Below are 26,558 nucleotides of genomic sequence, written 5' to 3'. Positions count from 1 at the left end.
TGAGTTTTCCTTTTCCAGAAAGGCCAAAAAGAAAACATAAATACTATTTACTATGATTTTTGGACTTATTGATATTTTGATGCTAAAACAAACTAGCAAAGAAACTTCGTTTTAGAATTACGAACCAACAGGAAGGCTAAAACCGAGCGTCTTCCTCGGAGTGGAGCATTTCATGACCATTCGAGAAAATAGCGAACCAAGATAGTAATAATTCGCATGCAAGACCCAGCCTGCCAGGGAGAAGGATTATAGTTCGCCGGGAGGGGGTAATAATTGGTTACTGCCGGGGTAGAATTTTCTCCGATATGCTGCCCTACTTGGCCCAGCCAGGTATGCCGCTGTCAAGTCAATCCAATCTCAACTAACTAACCCTGTTCGCTGCATGCGGAGAGGGGGGGGAAGTCTTGAAACTAGAACCAGAACCCCATGCACGGAAAAAGCAATATGGAAGGGTACGAAGAAACCCAACGAAGCGGATCTCTCATATTATTATTCTTAATTAGGATTTGAACGTACAGATAACATGAATTGCCAATGAATCAATGAAAGAGGGGGGAAGAGATGTGTGTGAGAGAGAGGGAGGGGAGCCGGGTATGGAACAACGGATTGAGATCCGAGACTTCTAGTTATGCAGTATGCCGTAATTGATAGATGATCGATAGTACCAAGATTAGTAGATGATCATCATCATGCTTCTAGCTCACAGCCGTGGCAAATTCCGCGGTAAACTCAAGGTTATGTGTTTACCTACTTGAATGGAGGTCAGGGAGAGGATCAGGGAGGGGAGAGGGTGGGATGGGGGGGAAGCTGCGTGAGGAGGGAATTGGTGGTGGTGGTGGTGGTGGTGGTTGGTTAGGGGAGGTGTGTGAGAGGGAGAGTGAGAGACAGAGAGAACAAGCCATTAACGACCCCGAGCCGCCCGGATCTCAGGCCAGATGACGAGGGAAGATCGACGAAGGGACCGAAGCTCCATCCTTTCATTTGTTGTTGCCGAGTTTGGCGGTCGGTCACCGACAGCCATGGAGGGGGGGGGGTAATTCCCAGTAAGTAATTTGGTGGCAGACATGCCTAATAGGTACATACACTACTAGTTTGTGGTAGTAAGTAAGTTACTAGTACTTAGTTAGTGGGTGGATGATTGCTGTGACGGAAGATCGATGGATGGGAATCGATCGTTTAGTTTACGGTTAGTTTTAGTTTTAGTTTAGTTTTTTTTGGTTCTTAATTTCTTTTAGTTTTTAGTTTACGGGGAAAGAATTCCTGGGGGTGGAGTTACTCTCGGTAACTACTGATACTACCAACTTACCGTACAGACGCGCTTGCCCGAAACCAAATCAACCAACACACACTTACTTCTACTTCCACTTGCTGGTTGCTCCATACATACTTACTACTCCAAAAACTCACATTACTCCCCCTTCTGTACTTCCTCCCGCCCACTTACGCTGCCAGACTCAGCAGGAATGATTGAAGAACCAAAGAATAATAGACTGCAATAACAGACACCTATGCTAGAAGCAATGGAGAGAGAAAAGGGAAAGAAGATAGGGCCAATCACTCCTTCTCCTTTTTTTTTCCCGCGGCTTTTCCTTTGTTGTCGATGTGCCGGAAGGGAAATGGGATCCTTTTTCCGCCTCACCGGCACCATCCTGGCTGCTTCTCTGTCTGTCTGTCTTTCTCACTACTCCTCACTAGACAGCAGACTAACTACTTAGCTCCTGCCCTTGACTACTGCCTAGTCACAAACTAACTAACTATCTACCTATTGATCTATTAGGTGAGCTCACTCCTGACTTGCTAGCTTGGTAGCCAGTTCATCCACTACTATCTATACATACAGCACGCCAAGGTGCCCCGGGTAGAGTAAGTAATTGTCCCCTGAGCATGGCTCTTCCTGCGATCCTCATCAGCCGGTGTCCACCTCAACATCACATCACCTCTCATCTCATCTCATCTCATCCATGTCTCTCGGTTGCTTCCCGCCTTTTCTCTTAGGCCCATAATGTCGCCCCCCACGTCAGAAGTCCCTGGTCCTTCCATGGCTGCAGGTGACGGCACTCGAGCGACGTCAAAAGGAAGATGCAACTAACGCGACGATCATCCCACCAATGCGTTCCATGATCGACCGGGCATACATTAGGCCGCTGATTAAATCTGGTTAGTGAGCGTGCATGCTCTCTCCCCTTTTAGCGCCTCCCATCGCGGCGGCAAGTGTAACTATCCTACTGGGTGCTATCCAGGATATCCAGCCTCCAAGCCTTCGGGTACAACTCCATCGCCATGCGGGATGACCATTCACGCTCCAGGCGCTGACGGGCGCGTCTGTCTGGTTGAGCCACTCCTTCCAAACCCTTGGGCCTCTCGGCACGTTCCGGAGTCATCCTGACCCGACAATTGTTTTCCCTTTGGTCTGAATATCAGCCTGCAAGGACTACACCATCGCCGTTCTTTCGGACCCGATAAATCCTGAATCTGCCGGTCCTTATCTCTCTCACTCTCTCTAGTGATGCATCTGCATCCATCTCATCGGGAAAAAGAAACGCGAGAATCATTAAATTCATACTACACAACATGTCTCCTTCCGTCGACCATCCAGGCGCCATAAGCAGCAGCCCCCACCCCCCAACAGATTTCGGCAGCGTGGAAGTATTGTCCGTCCCAATAGACCATGCAGAATCAAAGCAATGATAAACAATCTCACACCAACCGGACACGCTTCACCTTTCCAGTGGTTTCCAACCTCTGTAATGCCCGCAGGCGGGGTCCCCGATGGCTACCAAATACTCCAAGCATTGCTGAGGCAATATTGGCTTCCCTAGAATGGCCCACCATGCACGTCGTACAAGGGAGGGGGTGTGAATGACCCGGGCAAAACTGATGGGGCCCAAGCCTTGCAAGCCACAGAAGGCCTGGTAATTTTGACCGACAGAAGTACGGTCTGGTAGAGGGCGGCCAACGAGAACGCCGCAATGTCCCTTTGGACAACTCTCCGGATCGTTGTGCAACCGTTGCATCCAATCTGCGTCAGTTTCACCGCACCAACGTCAGCGCCCAACGCAATGTATGAAACTTGTCGACTTGCCCTTTTCAACGGCCAGGGCTCCAGTCGCTGCCACTTCCATGCGCGCCCCCTACTCTTCCCACGGGCGAGTCGATGGGATGCAACCCGCCCCACCCATCTTCCTGGAGCAGTTGATGTCGCAGATTGGAGCCTTCGGAGTCTTGCATGCAATAGCCGAGCAGTATCTGAGTCAAATAGGGACCCCATGTTCGTCTGTACGTCAAATGATCCTGGGTCGCTGATCTCACTCCGTTGGTTTCTGCTCAGAACCTGAGACCATGGGTCCAGTGTCGATTTTAATCCCTGGAAAGAGAAAATCTACCAGCCATGCGAGCCCCCTGTCGAGTGCTGACAAGGCTGCTTTTACGTGTCAACATTGGTCTTTCATGGCCAACCCCCTTTACGAGCTGGTGAAGATTCTGTCCCAGACAAACCTTCTTTCTTTCCGTAGATCATACCCTGTCACCATCACCCTGCGCTGAGCTGCGTGGAGATTGTCTCATTTCCTTCTTTCGCCCTTTACTCGCTCAGTCGCTTGCTTCGACCCCTACAAGCATCAGCGAACTGGCAGCGCAACTCTCTGGCTTCTTCATGGACTCGTCAGCTAGTCGTCTCAAGACTTCTCCCGACATTGCATGCATGAAAATTCTGTTCCACGAAACGGCCTCCGGATGTTGTGTCCCGCCAACAAACTTCTGACAAGGCTAGACACACGACAAGAATTGAGCATCTGCTCCCCCTCCCTCATTTCCTGCTTCCTGCTGCAAATTCGCCTAACTCTCCTTCTGACTCAAATGCCGCCTATCTGCTTCTGCCTATTTTTATTCTGGCCTATTCCCGTCCCCAGCTTCAACTCGCAAGAACATGTGAAAGACGCCCATTGGTGTTTCAAAGTAACCGGTCAAGGCGGCCTGCATCTGCGATAACCAAATGTTGGGCTGCTGACGTCTCAACCCAGACCCCCAACCCCATTACCGTAGCCGAGAGTACCCGCCTCCATCTGCATCACCTACTTTACATCTTTCTCGACTCTCGATATCCGGACAGCCAGTTTCCGATCCAACTCCTCCTGTTCCTCCTTGGTAGGCGCCATACCCATAGCATTTTCCACTTGCGGCGAGGCCCAGAGCCCAATCGACGCCCAGGCCATCACGCCGATTCCGAATAGAGCTCTCGTTTTGGGCGAGAGGGACCGATATGAGCTGTGTGGTGCGTATCTCCCAGTCAGCATAAAGCTATTTCCTCATTAGATTTGTAATAGACCACCCACCTCCAGAAAGACATCCTTGTAAGTAAAAAGAAGGTAAGTATACGAGAAACGGATGTTAAGAATGTAATCAGGCACCAGGTAAGTAAGGTAGTTCCACTCAATTGTTCTTTTGCAGTCCGGAAAGGTTGCGAATCGAGCTCTCGTTGGCAGTAACTTGGAATACCAACTAGTCTCGATACGGTTTAGTCAAATGGCGTTCAGTTCCGCCTTCCTATTACGTCCCAGTCAATATAGCGCCAGGAACCATCGAATTAACGAAATGACCTGTATCATCTCCCCCCTCTTTCAGACACATCAGAAAAAAAGAAGAAAAGAGAAGAAGGATTGATCTGACATATTACCTATCACAAGAAGCATGCACTGCATGTATATCACTCAAGATAGAAAACAAGATTTCGGCAAAGAGACGTATATCATACTTGATACTCATAAGTAGATCCTCTAGCAGTTTCCTCACTAAACTAATACTACTTACCTACTAGTCATGAAATCACATAAATAGTAAGTCATGAATCATATCATATATAACGATAACCCAGTAATATCTATTCAGTAGTGAAATTTATTGACTCATGCGTTGCAGCAGCTATCTACTAATGCTACGTAGTCTGCTACGTACTAAATATTATTCGCTCTGTGATATCTAGCTATCCTATCTATCATCTTACGTGGAATTGAAAGAAACTTGGCGATCAGTACTACTCACTAATATCTATCTATCATAGGGACTCTCTATACCTGCAGGTTAAATGCTATATAGCATATAGCATATAGATAGATAGATAGGGCCTTTTACTTACCTTATCAAATGTTGGGTTGTGGAATATATTCCATTTAGGAAGAAGAGAGATAGTTAGATTGATACTATCTTATGTATGGTACGAGTTATCCCACACTTTAGCTTGAGTATACAGTAGATATCTATCTTATTTACTTTTTACTTTCGATGGTAAAACTAGTAGTAATGGCTTTAGCGAGACTATTACAGGTACAGGAACTAGGTTAGTGTCGAGAGATAAGGAAAGGGGTAGAGAGAGAGAGATAAGAGATAGTATGAATAGGGGATGAAGCTAATACATATCCATCTATCTATCTGTTCAATGATTACATCTCAATCTGGGGCATTTTGGTCTACTTCATATAGCTGCTACTGGTAACTTACGAACGAGGTAGAGTTGACTGAAATTGATGAATTTTATATGGCATAGACACCACCGGGATGAGTGAGTATCACATGAGAGTTAGCTAAGCGGAGACATACACACACGAAGAAAGGAGAGAACATGATACATGTATATCATAGAACAACAGAAAACGAAATTAGCAGGATCAAAAACATGATGCGAGCCGAACAGAACAGTTGCTGAGGGATATAGAGGATATACTAATTAAGCAGGCATAAGATATGCGGCTGATCGAGATGAGATGAGTTGTTCGCTGTGCGCGCGGACTTGAGTTATAATCGGTGGTGTTTTTATTTCTTGCCGTAGGCACGGTCAATGTCGTCCTGGAAACGGTTGAGGATCTTCTTGCGCTGGAGCTTTTGAGCGGCGGTCATGAAGCCCTGTCATTCATTAGTATACCATTCCATAGAGGCGAAGATATGCGTTACTTACGTTCTGAGGGGTCCACTCCTCGTCGGAGAGGACAACACCGTTGATGATCTCAATACCCTTCAGACCACCGGCCTTACCGGCGGTCTGGAGCTGCTTGAGGACAATAGACTTCAGCTTCTCGTTGTGGACGAGAGACTCCAAAGAGTCGCCCTCGATACCGTTGTCGTTGGCCAACTTCTTCAGGGTGGCTTCGACAGGGACAATGATAGCAACGGGCTTGTCCTGATCTTGGGCGGCGTAGACGCAGATGTTGCCGACCACGGGGGAAGAGCGATAGATAGACTCAAGTTTCTCCAGAGCAATGTATTCACCATTGAGAGTCTTGACGAGGTTCTTCTTGCGGTCGATGATCTTGAGATGGCCAAAGTGGTCGAACTCGCCGATGTCACCAGTCTTGAACCATCCATCATCGGTGAAGGCCTCCTTGGTCTCCTCCTCGTTCTGCCAGTAGTTGCTGCTGACACTGCCTCCACGAATGTAGATCTCTCCCTGAGGGGGAGTGTTCTTCGTAAAGTAGCCAGCATCCGGGAAGTCAACAAGCTTAACCTCGATAGAGGCGGGGATTTCACCGAGCGCGTCAGGGTTCCAGGCCATGGGATCGTTCAAGGCACCCATGGCGGAGGTCTCGGTCAGACCGTAACCGCTAATCATGGGGGCAACGGCCATGGACAGGAACTTTTGCGTGTCCTTGGAGACCGGACCACCACCGTTCATCATGATCCGTAGCCGGCCACCAGTAGCTTCCTTGAGCTTGCGGAAGGCCACAGAGTCCAGGAACCAGGCTCCCGTGTCAGCGCCGGGGAATCCAACAGTCATGAGGAAGTTCTTGGCCGACATGGCACCCCAGAAGATGCTCTTGATGAGGAAGTTGTTCTTGTTCAGGTTGTTGAGCACACCCTTCTTCACGGACTCCCACACAGCCGGAACACCAACCAGGATGGTGGGCTTGAATTCGCGGATATCACCCTTGCAGTTACGCATGGAAGCGTCAGACAAGGTGCGAGGGTTGCCGTAACCCATGGTACCACCCCAGAAGAGACAGAGGTTCTCGAACATGAATTCCAGAATGTGCGCTTGAGGGAGGTAGGTGAGGAGAGCATCCGAGGGACCGATGTAAGGGCCGACAATCTCGTGGATACCGGCAGCTAGGAAGGAAGTTGGCGTTAGCGGCGACTGACCAAGGGCATCTTGAGTAGCAACTACTTACTTGCGGCGATAACGTTCGCATGCGTCAGAGAGACACCCTTCGGGGGGCCGGTAGAACCAGAGGTGTACATGATACAGCAAAGGTCTTCAGGAGCCGGGGGGACGGGATCCACGGGGTTCTCTTCACCCAGCTTCCGCAGCTCCTCGAGACTCATGACGTTCAGGTAGTCATACTCGGACTTGAGACGGTCCAGGTGTTCCTTCTTGGGCTCCTGGTCGGTGTTGTAGATGACGTGCTTGATGGACTTGACATCCTTCAGAACGTTGGCCACGGAGGGGATGAGAACGGGATCGCAGAAGATGGCGGCACTGGATGTCTGGACCAAAGAGTGCTTCAATCCCTCCTCACCCAGGGTATCATATGCGGTGACAATGGTCAGGGACTGAGAGGCGGAACCTGTTCACAAGGATTGCGATTAGTTGTCGACCAATGAGCCAAGGTGGATGTTTGGGCACAAACCGTGTGACATGGCCAGCCAATGTGCACTGCGGAAAAAGAAAAAGATGCAACGTCAGCATTCCTCATGTACGTTGGTCAAAAGCTCAACTGCAGACTTACCTAGTTGCGCCGTAAAGGTGGATCTTGTCGGGCTTCTCCAAACCGAGCTTTCGCAATCCACAGCCGAGCTCCAGGGCCAGCTTCTCGTATTCGACAAAGCTCTTGTAGCTGTAGCCGCTCATCTCAAAGTAGGTCCACTGCTTGTCGACCTCCTTCTCGACACCATCAACGATCTTCTTGACCTTCTTGTTCTCGACATGGGTCTTGACCAAGTGACGAGTTCCGACGGCCTTCGCATTGCCGTAAACACGCGCGGAGCGGCGGAAGACATCGTAGGTGGTTCCGACATCCTCAGCCGGGCGAAGGATGAGGCCATCCTTGGCGGCGGGCAGTCGACGAGGAATGGTCTCGCCCTCAACCGGCTCGTATCCAGGAGCCTCTACGGAAAACGGAGGCTTCTTGTACATGCGCGGTTGGATGCGAAGCTCCTGGAGCTCCTTCTTGGACATCGGCATCTTGGTGGGACAAGGGTTCTAGACGGAGGGAACGGGAAGACAGGATCTGTAGGGGGACTTGGTCTGTCCAACAAAGTATGGGGTGAGGTGGTCAGTCGATGTTGGAGAATTTAGGTTCGGTCTGAACGAATACGGCAATGGAAAAAGCAACAGCACAGAGAGACGGGAACCAAAGGAAGAGGGACGGAGCGCAGAACTCAAAGGACTTACGGGAGTGCAGAACCACACTGACGGACCGCAAACCGGGGGGAGGAGGATGAGGTTGCAGGTGGAGCCTTTAGCAAGAAATACAAGAGGCCTTCCAAAGCGGGTGATATTGCGGGGAGAAAATACGGGCGGTAGATGGTAAGGGACCCGGATGAGATGGGGTTGAATAAGGGAGAGAAGAAGAGGGGGGAATAGGAAGGGAAGCTGGAAAAGAGGAGGAGGAGGTAGTGGAGGAGAAGAAGAAGTAGCAGCAGCACCAAAAGAGGAGAAGATGAAGCTGCAGATCGGAAATGAAGTCAGAGCGAGAGAGAGTATTTGTTTGTGGCTGGACGGGAGGTCAAGGCGGTCCCCCCCAAGTTAAGTTGCTTTCTCTGGTTCGTCCGCCACCACCTCCGGTTACAATGACGGATGGGTCAAAGTCCCTTTTTGCGATCCTCCTTCTTCCCCTGCCCATCGTGTTCCTTGGTTCTATTATATGGTCTTGTTTTACTGGCTATTCGACTGATTTCTCCGCTCTCGCAATGCGCTACAATGGTTGCGATCGTGACAACACTCTCCCCTTGAGGCCACGACTACTGTACCAGTAGTACCTCGCCTACTACTAGGCTCATGCATCGTCTAGATCGGTCGGGGATCTGAATGCAACATCATAAAGTACTAGCCGCGGTCCAGCACAGCCGACAGCTTCAAGGTTCTGACACACACACACGGGGAAGAGCAGGGGATCATGGAGACAGACACAAACACAAACACAAACTATGAAGCTTGTCAAGCTGCCCCGACATGACAGCAGTACAGTAAGCAGACTAGATTCACTACGTACCTATAGCCAAGGAGAGATATATGAACTAATTGAATCCACAATTCCAGAGATTCCCGCCCAGATGACGGCATAAGAAGCCTCTAGAGTCCAAGGGATTCGCCGTTCATGATTCAAGAAAAGCGATCGGAAAGTCTCGGTCGCGGGCTAAGCCCAGTTCCGCTTTTGTTGGGATTCCCACCGTCACTCTACTTACTACTAGTAAATGAAGCAACTCAGGCACCAGACATTCAGTCCAAAGACTATTGGCAATTAACTTTGTCAAGACCTCCTTCATCCACTTATGCATCAACCCCCCTTATGCAGTCCCAGCATACATGAAGAAACGTTTTAAGGATCTCTGCGGTGTGACTGTGAGACCCCCTTCCCGCCAACCAATCAGAATGCCAGCCGTTACAATGCTGGAAAACTTCCCGTCGGTCAGAACCACCGCAAATTCAGTATCATCGCCATTTCTTCTTCCATTGCAAACCCAGTTGCAGTCAAAACTTCAATTATCCCCGTTTCACATCCTGGTTAATCTCCGTTGTACAACGCCCGCCACTGCAGATGGAATCTTCCGATTGACAGAATTCATAACTAAGTACTACTGACTGACCCAGGACAGCCAATATCAGAAGCAAAAACAGGCCTGGAACACCCAAAGCACATACCCTCTGTATACCTAGTAGACACTAGACAGACAGACAGACAGACATATCCTATTCCAAGAAACCATGGATCTACTCACAAACTTCCTCACCACCATCGGCGAAGAAGTGGAAGACGCAGAAGAGGGTATGTTCCCATGATCGATTGCAAACATCATCATCACCCATAAGCGTGTATACCTATATAAGCCACTATAAACCCCCGTATACCCACACATAATAACTATTGAAACCAAAAAACCATTTTCAAACAAATAGAATCCTTCCTCCTCTTCTCCCAAGACATCCCCTCCGCCAACCTAGGGTTCGTCGACTCCCGCGCCACAACCATCGACCTGACCATTCACGACCAAGACTATACCATTCATCAATCTCCGACTCTGCTATCATCTTCCAGAGCAGGCGGTACAACTGGTGCAGGTGAGCATTTACCATAACCCACCATCATCACAACAATACTAACCCAACCAACCAATTGCCCTATTTAAACTAATATGATATACAACAGTCCTCTGGAAAATCACCCCCCTAATCGCCGAATGGCTCTCCAACAACACCAACAATAACAATACCAAAGTCAACCCCCTCTGGACACACAACATCCTAACCCCAACCTCCACCATCGTCGAACTAGGCAGCGGCATCTCCGCACTCCTAGCCCTATCCCTCTCACCAAAGATATCCCACTACATCGCCACCGACCAGGAATACGTGCAGAGATTATTTCGCCAGAATCTGGATGAGAATGCCAATACCATTACTTCTACCTCTACCGGTAGTAGTAGTAAATCTTCCAAGGCGGGGAAGAAATCCAGCAAAGCGTTAGCGGCAGCTCGGAAAACCCCCCAGGGACAAGCGACTGGGAATGGGAATGTGATATTCACATCCCTAGATTGGGAGTTGGATGTTGCGGGATCGCTTAAGGAAGGGTTGGGATTGTGCACTACTACCGTGGGTGATAGTGGAGAGGAAGAAGAAGAAGATAAAGGTTTCGACGTGGTGGTGTCTTGCGACTGTATCTACAACGATGCGTTGGTAGCGCCGTTTGTGCGCACGTGTGCGGATTTGTGTCGCTTGAGGCCGGTGTATACTCCCCCTGGTAGTAGTGGTAGTAGTATTGGTGAGGGGGGTTCTAGTGGGACAGGGAGGGGGAGGGGGAGGACGCCGACGGTGTGTGTGATTGCGCAGCAGCAGCGGTCACCGGAGGTGTTTGAGGCGTGGTTACGGGAGACGTTGAGGGTGTTTCGCGTGTGGAGGGTGAGTGATGAGATGTTGGGGGAGAAGTTGATGTCTGGGAGTGGGTATTTGGTGCATGTTTTGGTTTTGAGGTAGATCTAGACTGGAGATGGGACTGAATGATATGTCTTTTGATTGACTATGGACATGGCCTGAACTGTGGAATTCTCAGATGAGAGACTGGTGTCGTCTCTCAACTGCATCTTTCCGGCCAGAAGCTAAACAGCTATGCATGTATAAACATCCCAAAGCAGTATATGGACATTCTTGTGGGAAGCAAGAGCAAGAAAATAAACAGACACAATAACTGTGCACCCGGGGTTTCAAGAGGTCATCTTTGACTGGGGATTATAAAGGGTATAGAATGTACTAGTGATTGGAGGCATAGGGATGGATGGGCATGTGTAGAAGAGCAGAATCCCCATCAATCCAAGCATACATGGAAAGAGGGTCAATCATTGCGACAAGAGTAAGACATTACATTATTAATGAACGTGCACACAAGGCCTCCCACAAATAGAAAAGAGGGTATTGACGCAAGAGCTGCTGCATATGAACAGAATCAGAAAAGCATGCTCGGACTATGCAAGGTGATAAAAATGCAAGTTTTTGCCTGGTCACAGGCCAACACAATGAAAATAACCAGTAATTATGATGTATTTGTATATATTACTTTGCCTCGGTTGTGTCTTTAGGGTCAGTATTCTCTTTCTCGGTCTCATGTGGCCGAGGGAACTCGGCCTCGTCCTTGATCGAGGGCTTTTGATCCGGGGACGCCTGGATTGGTGCCTCAGCCGGCCGAGGCGGGATTGAGCTTAGTCGCCCCCGGGGTTCATCCTCCGGGTCGCGATCGATAATGGACGAGATGGATTGCTTAGTTGAGCCGTTCATTCTCGGCACTGGTATTTGCTCCGGCGCCGGAGGCATGGTCGCCGGCGGCGCAGGCAGTGTCCTATCTGAGGCCTCCGTTTTCACAGGGACCTCCCGACTCTCCTCCTCATCTGACGCAGAAGAATATTCCATCTCCTGCTGATATCCCTCGCCATCCGCAGGACCCGATTCCAGGCGACTTTCTTCAGTAGATGCCCGGTTCACGGTAGCCACGGGCGGCAGCGGAGCGTTAGGATCAAACACTATACCGCACACCTCAAGCGCCCGGGATTGACTGCCCAGGCTACGATCCTTGTGCTTTTTGGTCAAATGGCACATGAAGCCATGCAAGGTCACGAAGTCGGCCTTGCCGCAGCCCGTAACAGGGCATGTGAGATACACCAAGCTGCCATCCGACGGCCGCTTCCAGAGCGCCCGTCCAGAAGGGTCATGCGCGGCCGGACGTCCATGACGCTCCCCCCAAGCTTCAACGTTCTTTATGGTATATTTTTGTTTCCGTCTGATTGACGTGGCACCGGTAGGATCATGGTGAATGTGTTGCGGTGGAGGATGGGGCGGTGCCGCTTGTGCTGGCGGGGGAATTGGACGAGGCTCCGGAGGGCTCTGTTGCTTGAAGAATGCAAGGGTGGTCGCTGCATTGGTTTCCGATAATCGGCGAGGCGGCGTTGGTCGAAGCGGCGGAGAGTCCAGGCTTGCATTAAATCCCAGTCCCATTGACTCCCGCTTAATTCGTTTCCGTTGCCTACGCAGTTCCTGATTTGTAGGCAAAAAGAATTCATGTCAGAGTTGAAACGGTGGGGAGATTTTATATCACAACCTAATAACCATACCTCTTCTTCTGCTTCCGCATTTTCAGTCATCCTACGAAACTCCTCGTCCTCTCGCTTCCGGATGGCGAGAAGATGACTACGGGCCGCCATGCGAGCCGCCTCTTCATGTTCCAGTTGCCTGAGGCGAGCCTCAATATGATCTATCTGAAATGGTTGACCCGGCGGACCAGGTGCAGGCGGACCCTGTTCCTGCAGTGGAGGGGGGTGAAAAGGACGAAATTGATGATGGGCAGGCATCATATGTTCTGGTGGGATTGGTTGCGGCGGATTCATTGCGATTGGATGGAAACGGGGGAGGCTCATAGTGTTGACATGATGTCCGGGGGCACCTCCGTTCATGCCATTCTCGTGCACGGGTGCTACAGGAGGTGCTGCAACTGTCATGGTAGAGAGGACTGAAGAAGAGAAATCCAGTCAGAGAATTAGTTGATCCAATCTACCGCTTTTGAGTTCTGGCATGCACATGGAAACTTTGTTGGAGAGTGCAGATGATATGACTCGGAGGAGGGGGGGATGGAGCGGAAGAAAAAGCAGCAAGAAATGAGATCTGAGGAATGGCTGAATAAGATGAAAGAGGGGAGAGGGGAGAGAGAGAGAGGAACGAAGGAGTACAAAGTGTGTAAGGCAGGGTGAGAAAGGGAGATGCGAGAGGGAGTCGAAGGAGAGAGGACAAAAAAGGGAAGAAGTTTATGACTGGATGATAAGAAGAGGATACAATGGGCTAGTTGGCAGAGGGAGAAAGAGGCCAAGGCTTCGTGGAGAAGGACCAGAATGCGTGGCAGATGTAGAGTTTGGGGTATTGACGAGAGCAAGTAGCAAAAGAGAAAGAGAGGGACTTACACTTGCAGCAAATAATCAGAAGAATAGAATGTCAAACGCAGCCAAGGACTACTTCCACCAAGCAGAGAAGAAAAAGAGGCCGCTAGTGCGATGCACCTTGCCCGTTTTTTTGTTTTCTCTCACCAGGAAATTTCCCGCGGTTTTTCCCTCGAATGTTCGGTTGAGATGGTTGTCAACCCACTAGAGTTGAGGGACAAATGCAGAGTGGTTAACGGCTAAGCAAGGGATCCAATGGATTGAAGGAGGAAAGCAGGCAAGACTGTCACAGTTGGTGCCTGTTTGTTGAGAAGCGCGCGCGCAAAAGAGATAGTTCTAGCGGGCAGCGATCCTAATGGAAGGTTTGCATGTAAAGTTTAAACCAAGGGGGGGAAAAATAAAGGGAAAAGGAAAAAAAAGGAAGAGTAAATGTAAATAGAAGTAAAAGGGAAAGGGAAATGAAAAAAAGAAACAAAAAATAATAAATTTAAAAAGAAAAGCAAGAGAAGGGGAGAGAGGGAGAGAAAGAGAGAGCAGCAGGAATACTAATCACAGAAGAGCGAGCGAGGGCGAGAGCAAGATTGGAACAATACTGGTCAAAGTAATTAAACCAGATCGAATGGGACAGCTCTAGACAACCACTAGAGAGGTACGCTAGCAGCTAATAAAACTAGTCAGTAGATAGTAAGTAGTGATTTTACGGTCAGTTGGACCTTGGAAACAAACAAGTCCATGGATAAAGTCTGGGACCTGCAACAGCACTAGTGAGCTCCAGTGTCAGATGTAGTAATAATTGACAATAATGCCCTTAGTACGATGTAGTACAGACTGCACAACTTGTCTGGTTCATTGCCCGTTTCTGCAACCTGAATGGAATTCCGACTTGTGGGATGGCCGATTCAGATCCATTTTCTTTTCTGTTTATTGTTTTGCTTCTCTCTTTTGCTATCATAACTTCGACAATCTCATTTCATTCCTTTTCTTTTCTTTTTCGTTCCCATTAATTTATTTGTTCATTTATTCTTCTATCTTAAATTAAATTAACATCCTGCTTGAGATGAATAGATAGATCGATCTCAGATTATTAGTACCCAAAGTAGGCCCAGTGGTGGTGGTAGTGGTCTTCGCGCCATCCCTGAAAATGAACCATGAGCATCAGTGTAATTACTCAACTCACTTTCTACCCTCACTGGACTGATTATTCTGTGCCAAAATCCTTCAGTCTCCCCCGAAAATCATGTCTCTGTGTTGTACACTAGCCTGCCCCTCCGATAGAAATCCACTACTGTCACACTAGTGACAAACACAAACCAACCCAAGTAATCTATATTAAATTCTATTATTTATCGGATCCCCCCCGGGTCTATCTGGGATCTGAGATGTGTACTTTTTAGTAGTGTTATTCTGCCGGAGCAGAAGCAAAAACCATCGGTTTAGACCAGGGTCGATATGTACCATGACCATAAAGGTAATGCGCCAACATATTAACTTTGACCTGATCTCAACAATTGATAAAGAAACCTGGATGATTGCATATATTGTAGAAGTATTTTTTTTTATCTACTAGGAAATTGTGAGTTAATGTACCAAAAGCATTCTGTGGCCTTTTTGTGTCATCGGTCCAAGAAACAGTCGTAAAATATTTTTCTTTCCTCATCCCCTTTTAGTCCCCTTCGTTCACTTCCAGTTTTGTCTGGCTGGAGTTGGTAATGTTTATTTTTAGCTACTAAAGGGAGTGACCAATGAGGACCGGCTGATCTACTACTTGTTTGTAACACAATTTAATGAGAAGGAAAGTAGAAGATCATGGAAGATCGGGGGTTTTGTGCTCATGGCCAGAGTGGATTACAAGGGTATTACAGCGTGTCAATGTTATCAATTTTTTTACTACTATTTCGCACTGACGAAAGCCGGAGTTCCCCAACCAGCTACGTAGCAAATAGACAGGGGGGAAGTTAATTGGAAAGAGCAATGAGAATGGTGGGAAAAAAGAAAAAGGTCCCCGCCCTGAATACGGGAGAGACTGAAGGCGAGAGGAGGACACGGGTTGGGAAAGGGCAAAGATTGGTTCGCTGGGTTGAGTGTTCCAAGGGGCAAATGTGAAGGAAAGTGGGAAGATACCCGCCTTTCCACTGGTAAAAAAGAGACACACACACACACACAACCCAGCTAACTAACTAACTGTGGATTCCTGTGGGATTGGATCCATGAGGGCCAGCCAGGGCAGTTCAAGTCCTTCATCCACACTACCACAGTAGTAGTAGTAACAAATACTAATAAATAATGATAAATACTAATTATAATCAAAATTATAAAATTCATAATTATAACAACAATAAATAATCAACCGAGCGGGGCATCCCTCTCATCCTTCCACCCTCCCTCCTTCTTACCCCCCCGAAAAAAACACCACTGACTGGATCATTCCTGGAACAAGGTACATTATTAGTTAACACGGTGATCGACAAATGATGGAAGGGGAGATTTTTTTGCAGCCAGACGCAATTTATCCAGTCTAAATAAATAGACTCGTTCCAAGTGGTTCTCAAATTAGGCTGGACGTGAGGAGTGCCCGTTTGGTCCAAGTCAGGGCAGAAAAATGGGGCGTTCCAGCAAAAGAGATCCAGGCTTTTTTGGCCTTTTGGTACCAGCCGAAACACAAGCAGAAAATAACAGCTCTCATCAGGATGTTTTGCCAGAATCATCTGTGACACAGATTGATTCATTAGTCACAAGTTATCCTGGAGGAGAGGAATGACTCCCGTAGGAATCCACCCTCAAAGGTCTGTCAGATTATTGGAGAGCGTTGTTACCGGCCATGTCAGACCACAACTAGATAGTAGTAGTACTACTACTACTGCCAGGATCGTCATCTTCTCTTCTTCTTCATTGATTGACCAAAGAACAGCACAGGATTTACTTGCGCTCTAACGCCCCCCTCCCTTCGTCTCATCCACTCACCCTCCATTCAGTCCACTTGCCAATTTCCATAATATTTTCCTTGCCCACCCTACTGTGTAGAAGAATGAGAGATTCCTTGGCCAGAGCTCCTCACTGCATGTGTGTACATCGATGATTTGTTCCTTCATCTGCAACGCTCCTGCAAGTCTTCCAGCGGCGATTGGTTGCAGTTGGGGGGCTTACTGCCGATAAGAACCAAAGTACGTCCTGCACTTTCTCCCCGTGCCTCCTACTAGTACTTACTCATAACCAATAAGTACTACAACTACGCAGTAAGTAATAAAGTAGTAAGTTGTACCGACCTCATCGTTACTAATCTGATTCGACCGTCCATCGATGTGGTGTGTTGATTGGGACCTCGATCGCACATCCTGATAGGGAGGGACAACAAACAGGTCTCTTAAACTCTTAACAACCCCTACTATAGTCCCCTTACCCCATACTACGTACTATGTGTGTATGTTCAGAACTTGTGATGTTCTGGCCTGCCGTCACCATTGAACTATATTAGATCAATATGATGATAAGTCCAAAGGTCTTTTCTATTTTTTTTAATTTTTCTGTCCATCCTGCATATCACTAGCTCCACTTCTGGAACGCTGCTTCCTGCTCCCCGGTTGTTTCGTCGTCCCTTAATGGATGGATGAGAGTAGCCCCAAGCACACCATCTCTCTGTGTTTCTTTGCTCACATTCCAGTCAGAAGAAAGATTATGATTTTTTTTCCCTTATTTATTTTTTTTACTTTTCTTTCCCTGCTCACGGACTCTGGAAGTCACTTCCGCCCCTCTCTTTCACCCAGTGCAATTCTCTCTTCTGTTGCCCTTATGAAATTATAATCTGTGCGTGCTAGAAGCTTCGATCTAGCGGAAGGATCGTCAGAACAAGGAAAAATAACTTGCACCCAGGACAGGTCGTCTCCTCTCTCAAGGCATCATCGGAATCTTTGCAGGGAACTCGTGGCAGGTTTTCATTCCTCGTTTCAATCCACTTTTCTTCTTACTGTGTACTCTTTCCTTTTCTCTCTTTGTAGATGTCAATGCAAGGTTCATCACTCCTACTTAGTGAGAATCCATCCACCCCCTTCAATGATAAGAAGAAATACTCCGTAAAAAGGAGATTGATAAATCTATCACGACATTTACAAAAATGTATACTAAACAAAAACAACAATATTGATAGCTATAGACAGTATATAACAACAACCATTTACAAAATAGTCAATCCCAGATGAAGATAACTAAGTACACAATGTATGTTTCACCCCAGCCAGACCTTCAACCTGATTCGCAGCAGCCACTTATTACCATGTCAATTAAATTAATTAATCACATCATCTAATGACATCCCTCCCTCACTCCCTCCCTCCCTCCCTCCTGCGATCATCATCACATCACACACAACACAGCACAACATAATTAATAAATAAATGAATGTATGTATGTATGAACAGCTGGCAAGCCAAAGCCAAATACTCTCTCTCCAGAGTAACTAATGCCAGGTTTGAAAGAGTGTACATAATCTAACACCAACAACCAAAGTCTCATCCTCTGTCCCAGATAAAACCAACCTCCCTAGACCGACCCGCTAAATTTCATGGCAACGAAAAAACGAGGCTATCGACTTTCTCCCCCAGACACCACACAGTATACTAAGTTACTAACTCAGTACGTATCTAGTCCCATTGCAGTCAAATCCAAAACTCACTACCACTACTACGTACCAAAACAATGACACTAATAATAAAATACATAATAATCAATTTCTGGAACACCTCTAACAGGTAGTCTTAATTATCCACAGGAAGAGAGAGAGAGTGAGTGGGTTTCCATCTTCGAAGCTTGGGTTGATTGGATAATATTACTCATTACATGCGAATGACTGAATTGAAATGGATACTGGATAGTAGTATGGAATCCACCCACAGAAATTGAACAAAATAAATAGATAAATGGGATCTTGACTACTACTAGCCAGTCCACTCACTTAACTAGATAGTTGGGACCTGTCAGTCAAGCTACTAGTAGTCTAAAAGACAAAGACAGACTTGTTTTGTGTGTACGCGGCGGCCGCGCCTTTTGCCCTGCCCTGCTCTGCCCTGCCTGGCCCACTTCTCTTTGCCCAGCTGGGATTTTTTTTTTCGGGGCGATTTCCAGAATGTTGGTATGGTGGTCACTCACTCACTCACTCACTAGTCATAGTAATTAGACTACTAGTAGACTAGCTAGACTTGGGTGAGTTCTCCGTAGCTGCAGTGGTGAAATCGGCCGTGTTTCACAGGACATGGCTACGTATGTGTCTACGTATGTTCTCTTGTTTTCTTGTATACAGCCAAGTTCTACATCCTTGTATCAGGTCCAGCACAACACAGTTGTTAAATCGAGAGGAGAATTTCATATTCTATTGTCACAGATTCCAGCCCACCACATCCTTTTTTTCGTGGTCTCCCAGCCGTAATGTCATTAAGTTACAAAATGTAAACTCCATGCATCCGTTCCAACGGATGGCCCTCCTGTCAAAGAAGTGCAAACGCTCACCCGGCCCAAAAAGGTATGAAGAGGGGATTGGAGAAAAGAGAAATCAGAATACAGAAGGGAAATGAACATAAGAAAGAGTAAATAAAAACACCAATACACCGGAACAGGGATAGATCAGTCAGAACTATCAGGTATGTATACATATCATGCGTGTTAAAACATCGGAGAGAAAAAAGAGGAAAGGCTCTAGGGAATAACGCAAAGGTGAAATACAGGAAACACCCATGGCTCGTTCAAGTCATGGGGAGTTCAGTGGTTGTACATTTAGGCCTTGTTCTCGCCCTCGCCGCTCTGCTGCTGCTGCTGCTGCTCGGACTGAGCCTTGTGCATCTTGTCGAAGAGGGTCAAGCTGGCGTTCTGGAGCTCGTCGGTCTTCTGCTTGAACTCCTCAGCGGTGGCAGTGCCCTCACCGGACTGGTTCTGGGCAATGAACTCGCGGAGAGTGGCAATCTTCTCGCGGATCTGGTCGGCCTCGGCCTTGTCAAGGCGGTCCTCGAACTCCTTGAGAGCCTTCTCAGTGTCGTTCACGACGCTGTCGGCGCGGTTGGCAGCCTCAATGGCGGCCTTGCGCTCCTTGTCCTGAGCACCGTACTTCTCAGCATCCTCAACCATGGACTGGATCTCAGAGTCGGAGAGACCGGAGCCGGAGGCAATGGTGATGGACTGGTCCTTGCCGGTGGACTTGTCCTTGGCGGCAACGTGGACGATGGAGTCGGCATCAATGTCGAAGGTAACCTCGACCTGGGGAACACCACGGTGGGCAGGGGGGATACCAACAAGCTGGAAGTTTCCGAGGAGCTTGTTGTCCTTGACGAGCTCACGCTCACCCTGGAAGACCTTGATCTCGACAGCGGTCTGGAAATCAGCGGCGGTGGAGAAGGTCTGGGACTTCTTGGTGGGGATGGTGGTGTTGCGGTTGATCAGACGGGTGAAGACACCACCAAGGGTCTCGATACCGAGAGAGAGGGGAGTGACATCGAGCAGAAGGACGTCAGTGACCTCACCAGCAAGGACGGCACCCTGGATGGCAGCACCGATGGCGACAGCCTCATCGGGGTTGACGGACTTGGCGGGGTCACGGCCGAACATAGACTTGACGGACTCGGTGACCTTGGGCATACGGGTCATACCACCGACCAGGATGATGTCCTGGATGTCACCGGACTGCAGGTTGGCATCCTTGAGGGCCTTGCGGACGGGCTCAACGGTGCGGCTGATGAGAGGGTCAACCAGGGACTCGAGGCTGGCACGGGTCATCTTGTGGTTGATGTGCTTGGCACCGCTGGCATCAGCAGTGATGAAAGGAAGGTTGATCTCAGTCTGGAGAGAAGAAGACAGCTCAATCTTGGCCTTCTCAGCAGCCTCACGGATACGCTGGATAGCCATGCGGTCACCGGAGAGGTCCAGGCCGGACTCCTTCTTGAACTGCTGGACAATCTGGCGGACAAGGGCAATATCGAAGTCCTCACCACCAAGGTGGGTGTCACCGTTGGTGGACTTGACCTCGAAAACACCCTTCTGGATCTCCAGAACGGAGATATCGAAAGTACCACCACCAAGATCGTAGACGGCGACAACGCGGTCGGCCTCCTTCTCAAGACCGTAGGCAAGAGCGGCGGCAGTGGGCTCGTTAACGACACGGAGAACGTTGAGACCAGCGATCTGACCGGCGTCCTTGGTGGCCTGACGCTGGGAGTCGTTGAAGTAGGCGGGGACAGTGACGACAGCGTTCTTAACGGGCTTGCTGAGGTAGTTCTCGGCAGTCTCCTTCATCTTGTTGAGGACGAAACCACCAATCTGGGAAGGAGAGTACTTCTGGCCACGAGCCTCAACCCAGGCATCGCCGTTGGTGTGCTGAACGATCTTGTAGGGGACCTCCTTGATGTCACGCTGGACCTCAGCGTCGGTGAACTTGCGACCGATGAGACGCTTGGTGGCGAAGAGAGTGTTCTCGGGGTTGACAACGGCCTGACGCTTGGCGGCAATACCGACCAGACGCTCACCGTCCTGGGCGAAAGCAACAACGGAAGGAGTGGTTCTGGCACCTATTTACATCTCAAGTCAGCCACCTATCGCTCGAACTGCATGATACCAGCGAGATTCTGCGTGTAGCTCCGATTTCGGAGTCACTGCGGAACTGGCGCGGCGGATGAAAAATTTTTCGCGTACCTTCGGTGTTCTCAATGATCTTGGGGGTCTTGCCCTCCATGACGGCAACAGCAGAGTTGGTGGTACCTGTGTGACTGCATTAGATACTGTGTAGATTACATCACGAGCACAGGGATTCTCAACCTACCCAAGTCAATACCGATGACCTGGCCCTTCACCTTCTCCTCACCACCCTCGGTGGAGTTCCATCTGCGAACGGCAGCACCGGGGACTCTGAAAGCGGGAGCGCGAGCGAAAGGAGTGGTGCGCGGGAGCTGATTCACAGAATGTGATGTTAGGAACAAGACTCTAGCATCGACAGTGATGATGATGCACAACTTACCGCGCGGGTGATGCGAGAGGACAGCATTGTGATGAGATGTGATTAGAAGAACAAAATAATACAACTAATTAAAAGAGAAATATAGAAATGGGCCAGTCGATTCAATCGAAGGGCCGGAGGATATAGGAGGGAGGGTATAAGATGGAGACAGGAGGGAGGAGGAGAGTTGAAGGAGAACAAGAATTTTTCAGCTCTTTCTGGGGAGGAAGAAACTTGAAAAGAAGGGAGGACGCCGGCTGCCAGGACTAGTAAAAATCGTCCCGGAGAGCTTCGGCCCGTCGTCGAACTTGGTAGAATCACGGCAACACCGCGTGCCATCCAATCGCAGCTCAGCGATCCTTTTGACCGCTCAAGCTGAGTTGCCGAGCCACTGCCCCGGCCGGTCTCTTCTTCCCATTGCAAAAGCTCGCAGAAGCTACCAGTGTCCTCTACTCATTGCCACTGTGGCTTGAATACCTTTTCCATCGCTCTCTTTTCTCTTTCCCCTAACTGCTCAGGTGTCAGGGTGAGTCAAAAGTCGATTGCTTTGCATGAATTACTAGTCAGTATGATAGTAAAATAAGCTGTTGCTATATACACGTCACTTGTAGCAATATGTCCAAGTCGAAACTTAATAGATTCAATTTCATTGGAATTAAGTGCTGCATCACTCATTTCTAGGCCATATCTATGTGATGGCTCTTAATTTCCATGGTAGTATCAAGTCAAGTTAATATGAATAAATAAAGAATTCAATGATTGTCAATGTTATTGCTTTTCTGTCCTGAACTAGATGCCTCGGCACCTTGACACTGGCTAGCTAGGTACTACAATTTATATCTCAGAAAAGAAGTAATAGCTAGTGCTAGTATGACTGACTACACTTTCTGCATCCTCTAATATCCCTATTCTCTGAAGCGAGGCTGCAAACTGCGATCGTAAATAAAAATTAGTTCTGAAATGTTTAGACCTCACTATTGGCCAATTTGTCGACAGAAATCGACCAGGATAGACTTTCAAGGGACATGAACACTTCATGAGTCATCATCGCCAAGCAGAATATGTTCCGTAGCCTTTAATCCAAAAATTAACATCCAGAACTTCTAGTCGGTGTCAATATTTTCAACATTCCCTATTCCATTCAACGTCATGAAGAAACTATGGAATAGAAAGTTGTACGGGCAATTGATAGTCCGTCCGAGTTTGAATCCATGGATGCTAGACAGTGGTGTGTCGAAACACTGCTTCCCGTTAAGCTGTGAACCTAGACGGGAAACCCTCACGAGACCTCGGTCTACTGAGTACTAGGCGTACTGCAGAAATTTGAGACACTACAGGGGGATGGCATTAAAGGGCATGCTGCGTGCAGGCAAAAGCGATAGTATGATCTTACAGGATCCGATAATTACCTAGGTACACCAGATAAAGACTTGAGGATCTATCTTCCTTACCGTCTAGAGAGAAGAATGTAAGGCAGGCTGGAAGCGGTGGACTCGAATTGAACTCGACCGCATTCGCCGCTGGAGGTTCCCCGGATTGGGTCCGGCTAAGTCTTACGTCATCCGTTCGCACCCTCCGAAATCGTCCAAACAGTGAAGGGCGGATCAGTTGGGAGGGAAAGCGATGTGGGAGCAGAAAGCAGAGAGACAGAGTGAGAGAGAGGAGGTATCTGGTGCTGGTGGTGTGCTCCCTCTGCTTTACCTACTTTACTCGAACAAGCTCTAGTTTTCCAAATCTCCCACTCTCAGGCTAGACCCTGTTTTCAATAATACCCTGCGACACCGGCCTCCTTTTCAGCTGTTTCCCTTCCCATTACCTCTTTTCTTTTTCGTCGTCTCTACTACTCACCATCAACTCTTTTGCTCCCTCTGCGTTGTCCGTCGTTCTCCCGCAACATCGGAGCTCCGCCATAGCTGTACTTCCGACCATGTCACCTTAAAATATTATATCGACGTTCCTTCACAATGACTACGGATTCGCTCGCGTCAGTCTCCTGCTTCCCCTTCCACTCATATAATGAAATTCCCTGGCCGATTGCTAATGTCGTATCAATCTGCAGGCATCATCCGACGGAGTCTCTTATCCTTCCCAACAAGCGCCGCTTCTTCCCCTTCAAAATACCCAACTTGTCTGTACATTGAGCTCGCAGAAAAGCTGGCTGATTAGTGCTAATCGTATGATAGCCATCAACAACTTCGCAACTACATTAGCACCGCGGACCCGGACAGGATCTACGTTGTCGTCGAGCGAGTCATATACTCGATTCACATTTCATCACAAAAGCGGGAGACCATTGCCGTTATTCCGTTCGAACCAAAATGTCTTGCTGCTGGTCACGGTTGGATTGGGGTGGGGGGCGCCGATAATGGGGAATGCGCATTTGTTGGGCTATCGTCCGATCGGAGTCCGCGCGCCCGTGCCGATACACCGGCTTTCCAGCCGTCGGACGTGGACAGTGCTTTGCCAATCGATCTTGAACCGCCTGCGAGGATATCACCGCCTTGGATGCCTGGCGACGAGCCTGGACCAGCTCGCCATGGCAATAGTAGGCAGGTTCCGGAGGTGCAATTGCACAAGTTTGGAGGCAGCATCGTCAACTCGGTGACGATCCATCGTCTGCCCGGGGATGGAAAGGAGCTAGCGGAGGAAGATATAGCCATTCTCAGGTATGGACACGGCAATTTTTAGGTCATCTGAGATGCTGATCGCTTTTGCAGTAATAACGATAAGACCGTTACCGTCTACTCCCTGGCCCGGTCAAAAGTCCTCAAGGTACTTCATCATCCGGCGTGCATGAACTATGCGATCATGTCACCAGATTCAACTGTCCTTGCCGCGGTTGGTGATGAGACACGTGCATATTTCTATGATGTTACCCGCGACCTCGATGCAGTGACTGTGACGGATGATGGTGACAAAGTTTGTGGGTGGAACTGGGACCTTCTTCGTTGTATAGAAATGGACATAGGCACACGCTTTGACGATGGATGCTGTTTCACTGTCGCCTTTTCTCAATTCAGTCGATTATGTGCGATTGGTTCGCAATCTGGAGTTATCACCATCTTTGACGTTGGGACTATCCGCGATATTATACGCCAGCCTCAGGGCCAAAATGCGATAATTTGTCGCTTCAACTCGTCAAGAGCTTGCTGCAATGGAGGCGCTGTACGATGTATGGCTTTTGCACCTGAGCCCTGGGATCTCCTGGTATGGCTTGAAGACAAGGGGCGAGCTGGGATTGCCGATGTCCGTCGCGGTTTCGTTCGCAGACAGATACTGGAATTGGATATGAACGAGCCCGGCTTGCAAGAAGTCCGTACGGAGCCATTGCTGGATGACTTATTATTCGAACTCGATAGTCGAGCCTCCCCGGACACACGGCATGAACTCGACGCATCACAGCGAGCGATTGACGCATTAGATGAATCACTCCATAACCGAGGCGCGACGGGTTCTGGCAATTCGCCACTAAGTGAGAGCCTGATACAGGACCTCACAGAAAGAGAGAGGCTGATTGTTGAATTCTTGAATACAGCACGATGGACGTCGAGGATGGAGGACGGGTTAGCAGAGCGGCGAGCTAGAGCTAATGCTCATCCTCACCCTACAGTGCGCCCCCGATTCCACGGTCCCACGGATGAGGCCAGTCGAGCCTCCGGTCCTACTTCGCCTCCACCACGCAGCCATCCAAACCGAGAATTGTACCAAGAAGACTCGCAAACGGGAACTGGTGATCGCAGCCAACATGCGAGACGCCAGGGCTCTGTCCTACTGACTCCTAGCCATAATGAAGCCAGCAGTAGGACACCCGAAACGGGACTGGTAAACCCCGATCCGCAGCCTAGTATTACACTCAGCTGGACTGCTTCGCCCTCAGAGATATACCCTAATCGTTCGGACACCCCTGCGCATGCTGCAGATTCCAGCTCCAGTGAGCTTAACAGTTCCGGTAACGAACAGGGCTCTGCGGCTCGGCTTCATGGCACAATGAACCGTCCGTCGGCCAATTTTGATTATTCTAACACCACAGCAGACTTGTTGCCCCCGCCAAGAAACCACCAGCGATCCCGTTCAGGCCACAGGCGGCTTGAGAGTCAGGACGGCACGCCCGAGGTTTTGCAAGATACACCGCGGCTGTCCGGCACTGAACTGAGAGCCAGTGTGGCCGTGGAACGCCTTCGACGGCAACAGCGACAAAATGCCATGTTACCACACAGCCGGCAAAGTCACCTGCGGTATCGGCAGACACAGTGGGATTACGAACAAGCTCGTTCACCTCGATGGATTCGTAACGTGTTGAACGAACTTCCTGACCGTAGCCTGGGCATTGGTCGAGACCAGGAACCGGGTAGCACAGCTGGTATTGGTTGGGGTGCAGATGGCCGGACATTGTAGGTGCCATGTCTTGCTGATTTTAGGGTAAACTCCAGCTGACTGTATAGATACGTCGCCACTGTGGACGGAATCTTCGAATACCAGGTCAATGTAACAGACAGGAAGACCTTCCCTGTCATCACCTATCGTTAGCGAGTAATTCATTAGCCCTGTCACGGGTAAATTCTGGGATAGTTGCTGAGCACGACTTTCGCCTCAAGGGTGAGCGGCTCATCCAACACCCCCATACTCTTTATTTTACTAAATCCTATTTGGACTGTGTGATATTCTTTCAATTTGCGGTGGGTATATGAAAGGGCGCAGGGTGTGACGGATAATTGGCATTCAGCATACGAGATTGGACGACTGGAGATAGAACACCATCTTTTGATGTTTTGAGGGGGGAATCGGGCCTGTCCACGACGACGGACGCCTGCTTGTTCCCTGGCATCCCCTTTCCAGCACGGGTATTTGCGCGTTTGTTTCGGGAGCATTCCGATTGTAACATTGGGTTTCAAATCATCGTTTCGCATTTGCTTTTGGCGTTCTGGTGACTGTACATGATGGATCACTCATTGTACAAGGACCACACTACCTTGTA

General features: G+C 48.9%; 7 protein-coding genes across 7 annotated transcripts; 2 read left to right on the top strand and 5 right to left on the bottom strand.

Moving 5' to 3' along the window:
• Positions 1-2,222: 2,222 nt before the first annotated feature.
• AKAW2_70437S (uncharacterized protein) lies at positions 2,223-2,381 on the bottom strand (the record flags this gene model as incomplete). The annotated part of the gene is made up of 1 exon (XM_041683019.1): positions 2,223-2,381. One exon carries the CDS (start codon positions 2,379-2,381, stop codon positions 2,223-2,225), a length of 159 nt encoding a protein of 52 aa, XP_041547321.1.
• Positions 2,382-4,070: 1,689 nt separating this feature from the next.
• AKAW2_70436S (uncharacterized protein) lies at positions 4,071-4,345 on the bottom strand (the record flags this gene model as incomplete). Its single annotated transcript, XM_041683018.1, has 2 exons — positions 4,071-4,263; positions 4,332-4,345. 2 exons carry the CDS (start codon positions 4,343-4,345, stop codon positions 4,071-4,073), a joined length of 207 nt encoding a protein of 68 aa, XP_041547320.1.
• A 1,460-nt stretch (positions 4,346-5,805) lies between these two features.
• On the bottom strand, positions 5,806-8,167 carry faa4 (long-chain fatty acid-CoA ligase FAA1; the record flags this gene model as incomplete). The annotated part of the gene is made up of 5 exons (XM_041683017.1): positions 5,806-5,895; positions 5,948-7,092; positions 7,155-7,550; positions 7,614-7,639; positions 7,713-8,167. The coding sequence occupies 5 exons, from the start codon at positions 8,165-8,167 to the stop codon at positions 5,806-5,808; spliced, it is 2,112 nt and encodes a 703-aa protein (XP_041547319.1).
• Positions 8,168-9,910: 1,743 nt separating this feature from the next.
• AKAW2_70434A (S-adenosylmethionine-dependent methyltransferase) lies at positions 9,911-11,176 on the top strand (the record flags this gene model as incomplete). Its single annotated transcript, XM_041683016.1, has 3 exons — positions 9,911-9,971; positions 10,103-10,264; positions 10,353-11,176. The coding sequence occupies 3 exons, from the start codon at positions 9,911-9,913 to the stop codon at positions 11,174-11,176; spliced, it is 1,047 nt and encodes a 348-aa protein (XP_041547318.1).
• A 573-nt stretch (positions 11,177-11,749) lies between these two features.
• Positions 11,750-13,185, bottom strand: AKAW2_70433S (uncharacterized protein; the record flags this gene model as incomplete). The annotated part of the gene is made up of 2 exons (XM_041683015.1): positions 11,750-12,724; positions 12,802-13,185. 2 exons carry the CDS (start codon positions 13,183-13,185, stop codon positions 11,750-11,752), a joined length of 1,359 nt encoding a protein of 452 aa, XP_041547317.1.
• A 6,192-nt stretch (positions 13,186-19,377) lies between these two features.
• On the bottom strand, positions 19,378-21,631 carry HSP70_2 (Hsp70 family protein; the record flags this gene model as incomplete). Its single annotated transcript, XM_041683014.1, has 4 exons — positions 19,378-21,158; positions 21,283-21,348; positions 21,410-21,536; positions 21,605-21,631. 4 exons carry the CDS (start codon positions 21,629-21,631, stop codon positions 19,378-19,380), a joined length of 2,001 nt encoding a protein of 666 aa, XP_041547316.1.
• A 1,916-nt stretch (positions 21,632-23,547) lies between these two features.
• On the top strand, positions 23,548-26,110 carry AKAW2_70431A (uncharacterized protein; the record flags this gene model as incomplete). Its single annotated transcript, XM_041683013.1, has 5 exons — positions 23,548-23,567; positions 23,643-23,711; positions 23,767-24,249; positions 24,301-25,974; positions 26,026-26,110. The coding sequence occupies 5 exons, from the start codon at positions 23,548-23,550 to the stop codon at positions 26,108-26,110; spliced, it is 2,331 nt and encodes a 776-aa protein (XP_041547315.1).
• Positions 26,111-26,558: the final 448 nt, after the last annotated feature.

The sequence above is a fragment of the Aspergillus luchuensis genome, chromosome 7 (assembly GCF_016861625.1).
Source record: "Aspergillus luchuensis IFO 4308 DNA, chromosome 7, nearly complete sequence".
NCBI lineage: Eukaryota > Fungi > Ascomycota > Eurotiomycetes > Eurotiales > Aspergillaceae > Aspergillus > Aspergillus luchuensis.
This window is presented reverse-complemented; position numbering and strand designations above follow the sequence as displayed.